Source organism: Poecilia latipinna, unplaced genomic scaffold (genome assembly GCF_001443285.1).
Source record: "Poecilia latipinna isolate Pla-1442-1.1 unplaced genomic scaffold, P_latipinna-1.0 Scaffold2139, whole genome shotgun sequence".
Lineage (NCBI taxonomy): Eukaryota > Metazoa > Chordata > Actinopteri > Cyprinodontiformes > Poeciliidae > Poecilia > Poecilia latipinna.
This window is the reverse complement of record NW_015114755.1, coordinates 1,787-13,890: the sequence shown is the minus strand read 5'-3', so window position 1 is coordinate 13,890 and position 12,104 is coordinate 1,787. Positions and strand designations below refer to the sequence as shown.

Here is a 12,104-nt window from a genome sequence, read left to right as displayed (position 1 = left end):
ATATATATATATATAGATATATATAGATAGATAGATATAGATATATGTTGATATAAAAATAATGCTTTTCTCACCTGACTGTGATGATCTGACCAGGGTCAAGATTCACGCCATTCATCTGGGCAATAAAGATTGCCGCCACAGCCTCGTAGAGAGCAGTTCCATCCATGTTGATGGTGGCACCTACTGGGAGCACAAAACGAGTGACTCTTTTGTCAATGGCCAAATTCTCCTCCAGGCAACGGAATGTGACAGGAAGTGTGCCAGCACTGGAGATAAAAGCACAACAAAAAAAAACAAAAAAACAAGGAGGACTGTAAACACATATAACCATGCACAAATTATTTCTAAAAACCATTATTCACAATGACTTGTTCACCCGTTGATCCTTATTCATGCTGACCTGGAAGCTGTTCCCAGAGCAGTGATCCAGGCCTGGAAGATCCCCAAGAAGAAGGTGAAGGGGTTTTTCCTTGTGATGACAAAGTAAATGCTGGGCAGGAAGATTGCGCCGTGGATGATCAGACCGATAATCACAGTCACCATGTACATGCCAAGCTGCCTGGCCACCACCTCCAAGTCCTTAATGGAGATGATCTTGCCACAAATCAGACAGGCAATACCAAAGGGAGAGTACCTTATTGGGTGAGAAACAATTTCTTGTTACTTTGAAATTAAAGCAAAGAGCATAATCAAAACAAGTTGTAAGAGCACTGTGATTACAGCGTAATATCCTTTAGATATGTTTCGAAATAACATGAGATAAAGGAGTTCCTTTCTTGCAATTTTTGGAAGCTTAAACCTTTCCACATTTGTAAAACTTAGAACCACAAGCTTGATTGTAATTAATTACAGTTATATGTGATAACTCTAGGAGAGCTGCAGAGATTCAGATTGAAGAACCTGTTGATGTAAAATCTCTGGTTCATGCCTTCCATAAATCTGACTTTTATGGAAGAGTAGCAGTTTGCCAAAAGCCATGCAGTGTACAAAGCAAACATAAGGACAAATTATGCTCTGGTCATATGAAAAAAAAAACGTTTTCCATCTAAATGAAAAATCCACATTTTTAATGTTTCAATCCTAAATATAAAGCTAAATGTACAACGTTCCATTATTATTCAAGTATTAGAAGAGCCAAGTCAAACCGTGAACCTATATCTTGTTGAGGAATTTTAGTAAAACTTAAAAATTAATACTCCAATATATTCTCCATCTTATATGATTGACATTAAGCTACTTTTGAAAGAAGAATTACAGAAGTCACGGAAAGTCTTCAGGACATATCTGCAAAACATTGACTCAGGATGGCTGAATACCTTTCATGCTTTGCAGATTCATATTTGAAAAAAAGAATACAAAAATCATCCGCCCCGTTTCCTTCCTAGTCACAATCCTGTGCTATGTCAGTGTATCACATAAAACCTCAAAAGAATACATTGTAGTTTGTGGGTGGAGCATGAGAACATATGAAAAAAATTGCATTGATATGAATATTTTATATTTTTCAAGCACGGCGAAATGGGTTTTGAAGTGGTTCAAAGAAATCCATGACAGATACCAACCACATGATCATGATGACAAGTTTCATCACGATCTCATTGAGGATACTGAAGAATTCAATCATGAGTCTGGCCTTCTCTCCCATCTTGCCCATGCAGATGCCAAATGCAATAAAGAAACCAATCAGACCTGCAGCAGAAAATTATGAATGCGTCAGAATAGATGCGATGGAGGGCGGCTTCAGTACGGAAGAAAATGTATAAACATATTTACAATGCCAAGTATGAGAAATGAATTTGATGAGCCGACTTGTTTTAGTAGATGAAAATGCCTCAACAGCAAATAAATTACATTTTCATCACAAGAAGCTTGGGGTTCATCAGCAAATGTTAGCTTTGTTACAGCTAGCATCCTAGCATGATGATTTTAACATCAATTTGATGCTAAATTTTAACGGTACAAATGTGTGCAGTTCACTACGAGGCCCCAGAGGGCTCTGTGTTACATACCCAAAACATTCATGCCACTTTTGAACTGAAGAGACTTTTTGATGATGAACTGTGGCTCCTTGGTAATGTTAGCCACCAGGCCCTCCACAGTGGTGACATTAACTTCCTCCTCCACAACCACCTCAACTTTCTTTGTGACTGTTTGGATCTGGAAAAAAAAAACAAACAAAAAAAAAAAACAACATAAATAAGTGGCAGAATTATCTTCTCAGAAGAAAACCATGACAGCTCCCTAATTGGTTTTAAAATATGTTATGACCTAATTATACAAAGTGTAATGTGACGCTTACATCATATATTTAGGCTTTTTCTAAAGAACCACTTTAATTGAAAATAACCTCTTGTTCTTTATTATTATTTTTTTTTAGACAGCAGCTAGCTTTATTTCTGTCAGGATACATCTAACTCTGTTGCTATTTAGACCACATTCTGTTAGGTCAGCATAAGGTTTAGTTGATGAAAACTAAACCTTATGCTGATAGAAGAAAACAAAACAACAACATGCGCTCAAAATCAGCCTTACGGTATCTACACCTGTTTTGTATTTGCTGTCACACGTTGAATGGACGTGTTATTGTCGCTCTTGGAGCGCTCAGAGTGGACGGGTCCAGCTAACAAAATGTACGTCACAATCTTAACAGCTAAACAGTCGAGCAGACTGGAAGATAAGCCTAAGTCTTAAGCTAACTTATTTCAATGAAATAAATTGCAATTTATTCTAGTTTGACATGATATTATAATGACAACTTTACAATTAGAAGCACAATTTCGTCTTTTACCTGTTGGAAGCAGGCTTGCACCAGGTTTTCTGGGAAGAGGTTCCTTATCAGATCGAAGAAGGCGTCCAAGCTGGACACGTCATCGTTTTTCTCGCCCTCGCCCAGATTTTCCTTCAGTTTGGGGTTGCCAGGGTGGATGACTAGCACCAGGATGACACCCAGGACAGCAGCAATAACAGTGGTGGACATGTAGTAAACCATAGCTCTGGTTCCCAGGCGACCACTAGATTTGGCGTCCAGGCCAGCAAGCCCTGTACCGCACACAAACAAGATGTTTATCCGGTCATTTCTGGTTCAGTGAAGAAGTTGACACAGCATGTAGGAATAAAAAGATCAAAACAAATGCTATTTGGTGACTCTATGATCACCATCAAGTATGTTACAGTAGTACGACAACAGAGGAAACTGAACAAAAGAAAGCATCCAGTCAATATGAGCAACATGGCTTTCCTTGAGAATTTAAAAGCATGAATTGTGATAGAGTCGGCACCTGTGATTAAGCTGGAGATAATGAGAGGGAGGATCAACATCTTCAGCATCCTCATCAGAATATCTCCAGGAAAGGCAATCACCATGACAATATCTGGATGAATTGGAGAGGCAACACGCAGCAGCATCCCTGATACAGCTCCCAGGATCACACCTAAAGTGAAAGGAGTGGGGATAACTTAAAAATGTATAATCACTTAAAGATTTTAATCTAAGCAAGGGGGAAAAATCTCAATGGAGAAATATACACTATTTAATATAAAAATTCTAATCATTCTCAATCGTTTTTTTTTTTTTGTTTGTTTGTTTGTTTGTTTGCTTCTGTGGTTCTTTGTCTTGCAAGACAGCTCAGTATCAACTCCCACCTTCTCAAGTCAGCTGTCCCGGGTCGACAAAGATCCTGTTGGCTACAAACACAGTGAGTTGAGAAGATAAAACCAAAACCAGGCAAGATCAGATTTCTTTGAACGAGGCAGCATATCAGATTGTCAGGTTTGGCCTATGTAATCACAAGAAATCTAACTTTTCAAGAATTGTATTTATTTATTTTTTTCAGTATTTTCAAATTCCACCGAATACTAAATAAATAGGCCAGTATTTCATTTGGAGAATGGATGAAAACTTACACTACTGCACTTGTCTGTTATTAAAAAATTTTTCACATTTTTTTTTTTTTTTTTTTTTTTTTTTGTGTGGTTTGCTCACAGGCAGCCCTGCAAATCACAGGTGAGCTTCAATGTTCTTGAAAGAAAGAGAAAACTTCTCCTGGGAGCCCTTGGAAACCAGCCATACTTTCTTGTTTCAGCTACACTGTCAATATATTTGACAGGTAACAAGCTCATATGGACCAGTGTAGTAGTAGCTCCAGAGATTTTTTTTTTTATTCAGTTAAAACAGTTATATATTTATGTACTCTGTGTAGAAATACACACCTCTGTAGTTTAAATCAGTTAGAATTACCATGATAACCTCCAATTGTTGGATGCAACAACAATGAGGGTCGACTTTTTGAGAAATTTTAAATACGTTTTAAAATTCAGAATGTATACACTAAGACTACAGTGACTTCCAACAATTTACAAGAGCCCCGGTAATGACATGATTTTGTAAACATCTGGGAATTACTTTTGTGGTATTCTGGCTATTCACACTATTTCAGTTACCTGAAGGCACACCTCTGAATGTATTTACTGTAAGTCAACGCATCAAACATACTACTTTGTTGTGTGACATAATGTAAAAAAAAAAAAAAAAAAAAAAAAACATTACCCAAGAAAAAAAAAAACAATGTCTGGTTCATCTGTGGATGCAATTTCCAGATGTCTGAAACTACCAAGATCATCTGTTGATACAGTTCTACCCAAGTATAAACACAGTTCGAATGTCCAGCCATTACACTGTTAGCTAAGGAGAAAAGTTCTGAAATATAAATGTGTTTTGGGGTGAAACCGCAAACCAACACCAGAACAAAAGGAAAAGTCGTTGTGAAGATTCTTGCCGAAGCTGTTAAGACTGTATCATCGTACTATTGCCAGCGGCCAAATGACATACAGTTAGGAAGAAGCTGTTTTTCCCCCAAAGCAGCATAAATTACTTTCAGTTTAGACACAAACTGTGGGACAAAAGCCTTTTGCTACATATATGCCCAGCCAACTGATAAACCTATTGAAGTGTTTGGCCGTGATGATCTTTTACAGTAAATATTTTTAAAACTTACAATCCTGTTTACACCATCCCAACTGTGAAGTACACAAGTCTATTATTTATTGCACCTCCAAAACCATGATGGAGTCAAATAAACTTTATGTAAAAACATTAAAGAAACATTGATTATAATTTTTCAAATAGACAATGATTCCTTGTATATAATCAGTTAAGTTACAAAGTACCTTGAGGTTCAAACACCAGTGTTTTGAAGCAGCCATCACAACGGCCTACACTCTGCTCCATAGAGAATATTGTAAACATTCCTTTTTGTATTATTTTGCAACAATTTGTTTTATCTGTAAAACAACTGAAACAATAGAAATCTTTATCAGTTTATGTAGTTGTTTCAAGTGTCAAATTATTCCCTTTGTTTCCTCCTCTGCATTTTGATAACACACATCTGAGTGCCTCAGACAAGCATACTGGAGACTGAGAGAACTGGCATATGACTTATAAAACCTATACTTAGATGCATAAATCTTAAGATCAGACATATATCTTAGTCTTAATGCATATAGTAGCAGTCATTCTCTATCTCCACAATTATTGCCAGAATGTAAATTTGCCATCCATCTGGTCTGACTGGAGCCAGCTGCTGTCCTCTGTGTCTGTGTGACTGTTGGTGCGGAGCCAGCAGAAAAGCACCAGTAACATCCTGGGGCTGGCAACATCCGGTGGATTTTAGACACTCTGTGTTTTAGGATTGATCTTTTCTCTTTGACCTTCTCATTCCCCAGTCGCTTTCTCCTTTACTGATCCTTATCCCTTAGTTCTGATGTTACAGGAGAGCTATTTATCCTCTTGGCTCACTTTATGAGAGTTGTGTGATTGAGATGTTCATAGAAGCTGGACTGTCCAAAGTTTTAAAAATTCCTCACAGGAAGGCAATTCCAAAACCTCCGAATTAGAAAGTAATGTGTCACTGATGGCCATGAGGAGGCATAAAAGTAATCTAATTAAAGATTTGTTTCCGCAACCAGAACATGTCTTAGCCTTTAGTGTTTATTAAAGAGCTACAGCGGTAATCACAATACTTTTCACCATAGGTTGTTTGGGTGACTTGTGTGTGTGGGGAAGAGCTTTTCATAGCAACAGGTGGCATCGTGCTGCAGAAGGTCAGAACACCCAGTCAGCTTACTGTCTGGTACACTGAACACAGATGGCATCTCCTCCTCACGCTGCAAGCTAGCTGCAGATTGTAGCTCTGAGTTAACAGAGCACAGTTTTTTTTATCATACGCCTAAGAGAGGGAAAAAAAGAGTTCCCTTACCAAGGACTGTGAGCGTGAGCAGGAGGTTCTTGAACATTTTGGAGCAGATTTGGGCACATTTGGACCGGGGCCTCGCCTCAATGGGCTCCAGGTGGCTCTCATGCATCCTCACCTCCACTTGTTTAGGCATACTGTTGGCACTGCAGCAAAAAAAAAGGCAAAAACAAAACACAAAAGAGAAAAGTTTATTAATAAATGCTAAAAATAAAATGACCCATTGGGTTTACAGTTACAAAAAAAAAAAAAACATGTTATGCCATATAACTTTAGATTGAGAATCTCACAGTGAAAGCAGCATGATTTTAGTTATCGTCTCTACAAACTCAATAACTTTTTCTCCAAAAAGCAGAAAAAACATGCAAAGCATTCAACTGTTGCCAAGTTGTCACTTGAACACCGTGGTTACTATAGCATCCAACAGATGGAAGCTGACAAGATGATGCAGCTTGATAATTGCTCCCCTTTCCAACGATGTGCTAAGCATTTAATAAAGTCATGTCTGTTGCTCATTATTCATATTTATTCAGTACTAACAATTCTAATCCATACATACATACAGTTGTTCAGTTCATCTTCTTTGTATAACAAAATTAATAATCTAAATTAATCCAAAAACAAAACAGTAAGTACACAAGAAAATGACAGAAAAATTACTAGTAGGAGTGAAATTAATATTTCATCTTAAACTGAAGCATGAAGCACTTTCAACAACTTCGTCTGGTTGAGATCCATGAATTATTTTTTACCAAACCTTGATAAGAAAAAGGGCTATTAGGGGACTCTTATTTTGAAGTAAGACAGGAAACATTTCATGTACTTCCCTCTGAAGATGACAAACCTTCAATCAGGCTGGACTACAGCAGTCTGTTGTAAATGCACTGAAGAACCATTTACCACCTTTCAATTCTGCAGGTGTGTTTAAAAAAATAATAATGATACACAAGAGAAGAATGATTTGCAAGTGCTGCGGGAACACATTGACAGGCTAAATTTTTCAGTCTCCTGCAACCACAAGGAGATAGCATGAGAAAACAAACCTGCTTTTGAGATGAAGCTTAAGCGCAAATTCAGTTACACAGGGAGACACATTGGAACAGATTGTTGACATTTTATGAGTAGTGTCTGAGTAGCAGATGTTTCAAATCAATATACATTTTTCACCAAAATTCCTGCGATAAACCTTTGCATGTTTCTTTATCTCAGCCGTGGATTAAGAATAAAACTTGTTTTAATGGCATTGTTATGTAAGAGGTTAACAATAGCCCCACTTGAACACACCACACTTAACGCTTACACACAAAGTTTTCCTCCAGCAATGTGTGAGAAAACTAGATTATAGGGAGACCACCTGATCAGCCTCCTGTCAAAGTAGTCAGATCTACTGCTAATAATCTCAAAGTAATGTGTGAATTGCAAATAAGAAAGAGCAAACAGCTGAACTCCATCTATGCACTCTCCGTATTTCATAAAAGGAATTCATAAACTTAACATTTTGGTGCAGTACCAAATAATTGAACTCCTAACAGAAGGAATGATAAATGTAATGCGGATGTTCCGTTTTTTTGCTCTCCCTTCATTATTTTTGGCTCTGAGTGAGGAAGTGAGCTGGATCTTCTCATTAACACCTTTCCCTTTGAGTCAGAGACAAATGACATAGAAGGACTGAACAGATGAATATAAAAACGTACTGCAAGTTGAGCTTCATCCAGATTGAATGACGAAAAACATTCAAGCTTTTTTCATCATTTACTAAAAAGTTCATAATTTTACATTTGAACAACCTACATGCTTTTAAAAAAATAATAATAAAATGTCATAACTGAGAAAAAAATGAACTGTTTTCAAAGTCAGTCCTAGAAAAACAAAATTCAGATAGACAAAAAATGATTAATGGTTATTATATATTTCCAAAGCCTCTTTGTAATCAGAATTCATTCTTTGAACATGATTGGGCTGATTTAATTAGGAATTTACATTACAAACTCTTAGTGAAAAGAATAAAATGTGGGACCGTGTGGGATATAACAAAATTCTTAAATGGGATATCATAATTCAGGCGATATATTTATAGTGTATTATATATGCAATATATTGCATTTATATTGTTATGTTTTGAATTTTCTGTTCACTTCAAGAATGAAAAGCAATCACAGCTTTATTTGGTACTCTTTTCTAAAAGGTTCCAAAATATTATCCTGACTAAAATGCATAATTGGTACATTAACTCCTTAAGAACAATAGTAGTAATATATATATATATATATATATATATATATATATATATATATATATATATATATATATATATATATATATATATATATATATAAAACGAACAAAAGAAAAAGTCATATTGTAACTGAAAATTTTCATTACTTACTTCATTTCTGGTGGTGATGAGGTTAGTGCAATATACATTTACCAGGAGCAGATCTCCAAACTTTGGTAGTTTACGGTGAATCAGCAGAAAAAAAGCATTAGTTGTGTCACAAGTGCTCCATCCAATAAGTTGGCAGGTGTCAGTGGATAATGTCCGACGCTGAAAACAGCAGAGGTCTGCTGACGGCTAGCCGCTCTCAGCTGCCCACCCGGCTCCAAAGCATCCAGAGAGGGAAGAGAGGACGTAGTCTGGACCAGAATCACAGCCACAGAAACCTGAACTGCCCCATCTTGATGTGTGCAATAACCCCTCTTTTACCTCGCCCCCACCCTCTGACTTCACAAACACACACACACACACACACAGACACACACACACACACACGCACACAAACACGCATTCGTGTGATAAAACCTGGGACTAAATAAATAACCAAAAGTACAAGTGGAGTTGGAGGGGGGCAGTGTATGAGCTTAATTGTCAAATCGGTTAGAATCCTGCACTCCCTGGATTCTGTAATCCAACATCCGACTATACTTTCAAACTCCATGGATGGCATGAGAAAGTCTGGGCTGCAGAGGATGAGGATGATGATCCCTGCTAATGGCACATTGTGGACAGTAGCGCTTTGTCAGGGATGATTTTGCTGAGAAGTTAATAAATGATGGACGACAGATTTCATTTCTTTTTTTCTCTTTAAGGTCCTGATGGACAACACTCAATGACATTAGAGAGGATTTTGAAGCACTGACTGCATACATGCATACACAACAAATTTTTCATACTGAAGTCAGTCATAACAGCATATAAATTTATGTAATTCTACTAATGCATAAAACTCCCGTACTTCAGTGGAAGGCAAAGCACAAACGACATATGATTCTTGTGAGGACGGTGCCACGCTGACTTCGCTTTAGTCTCTCAGCAGCATGGGACTTCACACCATGTGGAGCAGCATCGCATCATTCTAATTAGGGAAATGTGTTGGAAAGCTATTTCCTCTTGAAAACTAATGACCAATCTCACAACAAAAGCCAGAGGAATGTCATCCTTATCTTTGCAAAGGCCGTGTCATGAGAAATCACTCAACCCAAATCCTTTGACGTGCAATATCATTCTAAGTAATGGACATAAGGCAAGTTTGTGATATGACAGCTAAAGGATGGGACATACAAGAAGGGGTTACAGGAGAAAGAAAGAGGGACACTAGAGGAGAAGGGGGTACTGGGGTCACACCAGCATCTATCAGCCAAAAGAGGGGCCTGAGATGGGGAAGGCTGAGGCAGCCATCCCTACTTTTGGCTGGTACCATGTGAAGCTCTCTGCTTCCTCTCTCTCCCTCTGAAGGGCTTTGTTTCACACGCAAACAGCAGCGGTGGCCCCTACTTGCCTGGCCAAGCGCTCCATCCAAACTGGCAGCGGCAAGAAAAGGCGGGAGGTTGGGCTCGGGTTGGAGGGAGAGCAAGGTTATAGTGAGGAAGGGGGGAGTAATGGACATGTCCAGAATGCCAGTTCTTTCAGGCCACTGATGTCATGCCTGTGCCCACCGTGGGAGAGCAGCGGAGGGACCAAGGCGCCCCATTCTCTGTTCCCCCCTCTCTCCACAGTCTCTTTTCCAGGATGAATGAATCTTTGAGAAGCGGCAGCCCATTGTCTCCCATAATCGACGCCGATTATCCCAATTTTATGCAGCCTTCCCAGTGCGAGGAGGTTCCCTGAGTGCTGGCATTGAGGACCACTGCGATGCAGTAGGGACCACAAGGGGTTGTCCTAGCAACACTCTGTGACTTAGTGGGAAGGGGATGAGGGGAAAAGAGGAAGCTTTTAGTCACACAAATCCAGCACACAAACACAGCCTGATTAAAAACCACTTACAGATGCTATATGACCCGAGCGAATGATTCAACAGACACTCTTTATCTTCACCTCAGCTTATATATTTCTCTGGAACATCCATATGAAGCCATTTCATCACCTTGATTGAAAGAACATTTGCAAGCAGAACATTGTTGGTGTTGCACTCCTGCATTTTCAATGAATTACATATATTTACTCCACCACTGATACAACACGTGGTTACGCAATAACCATGAAGTGACTGGTTGTGCGGTTATGCTTGTCAAATTCAGGTTTTATAGCACAGAGATACATGTAAATTAGAAATGCGCATTTCCCACTGGTGTTTCGAGAGGCCCAGTGCCCAGTCTCATGATTTGTGTATCACAATATACTGTGAGGCAAAGACAACTGGATCTAGGCCAGTTTCCGGATATATCCCCCTTCTCCCCGAACCAACCACCCAACCCACTGGGCCTCACAACCACTTGCAATACAGTGGAGAGAGAGATGGGCTCACACATTCTGGATGTCCACAAGCTACGAACCCCCTACCTGGTCCTTCCCAAAAGGGATCTCTCAGCAAACCCTTCAGGTTGTGAGGTGCATGTGAAGTAGGAGAAACATTCCAGCACCCAAAGGAAAGAGGAGCTTTGTTACTCCTTCACTCAATCACGTATCTCGAGATAATTGCTGGGATGAGTACATTCATTGATAAAAAGGCATTTCCCCAGCAAAAACAAAAAAACTTCGCATTGGGCAGAAAGTGGCTTCAACAATGAATACCCCGTCAAAGTCTCTACTGCTCTTTGTTCTTAATTCCTTATCATTTTTTTAACATATGTTTTAATCATTAGGGTTAGACCTCAACCTTTCCTTCTCTAAACATGTTCCTGCACGCAAATTCATCCAAAGCAAAATATGTATTTGATGTCGATACTAACTGCTGCACACAACTGGATAATCTCAAATTTACAACAGAGGGTTTTAAAACTGAAAGACGAAAGCTCTCTTGAATCGAATCCAAGTGGACCTTCAAGGGAGATTAAAAATCTGATGAAATTTGCACACTAAGTAAAACTGCTTTTATACTGATTTTCGATGGGTCAATGTTAACACATTGTTATCAGACCAATTTCAAGCACTAAACAATAAATGAAGGTGTTGTGACATAATTTGACACACTCAAACATTACTTTGAATAAAGCTATTTTGCTTATTTAAGCATCCAGCTGGAGCAAACTGCTGGATTGCAATGATTATCTCACTATTACTGTATGAAGTCTAGCAAAATATTTCATTTTTCATTTCAACAAATGTTTGGAAAATTGAATATACTATTTACAACTGACTCAGTATGAAGCACCATGGTCAGTGAAATTTCAAGACTATGCAAGCTCTCTGATTAGGAAAACATTTGGAATATTGCATATTTTAGTTACTTGGGATCCAAATTTAATTGGACAGACTTTAAGAGATTTTTTATTTTATTTATTTATTTATTTATTTATTTATTTATTTATTTATTTATTTTACAAAAATCAGCTGTAACCTGAGTATTCCCTTCGATGTGTTTCACGTTTATCCTTTTTATTAATACTTCCTTTTGTTGTTGGATTTTAAAATCACAA

The 12,104-nt window shown here is 38.2% G+C and overlaps 1 protein-coding gene across 2 annotated transcripts in view; it reads right to left on the bottom strand.

The window, feature by feature from the left end:
- Positions 1-8,917, bottom strand: part of slc1a2b (solute carrier family 1 member 2b) — an 18,589-nt gene extending 9,672 nt beyond the window's left edge. Inside the window, exons 1-8 of one of the 2 annotated variants that reach the window (XM_015017416.1) lie at positions 8,638-8,917; positions 6,258-6,397; positions 3,282-3,434; positions 2,792-3,042; positions 2,013-2,160; positions 1,566-1,692; positions 404-637; positions 75-269 (exon numbers count right to left, since the gene is read on the bottom strand). In XM_015017416.1, coding sequence (XP_014872902.1) covers positions 75-269; positions 404-637; positions 1,566-1,692; positions 2,013-2,160; positions 2,792-3,042; positions 3,282-3,434; positions 6,258-6,397; positions 8,638-8,675 — 1,286 coding nt within the window. In that variant the 5' untranslated portion in view covers positions 8,676-8,917. The remainder of the gene's footprint in view (positions 1-74; positions 270-403; positions 638-1,565; positions 1,693-2,012; positions 2,161-2,791; positions 3,043-3,281; positions 3,435-6,257; positions 6,398-8,637) is intronic. The other variant, XM_015017417.1, reaches the window with a different exon arrangement.
- Between the last annotated feature and the right edge of the window lie 3,187 nt (positions 8,918-12,104).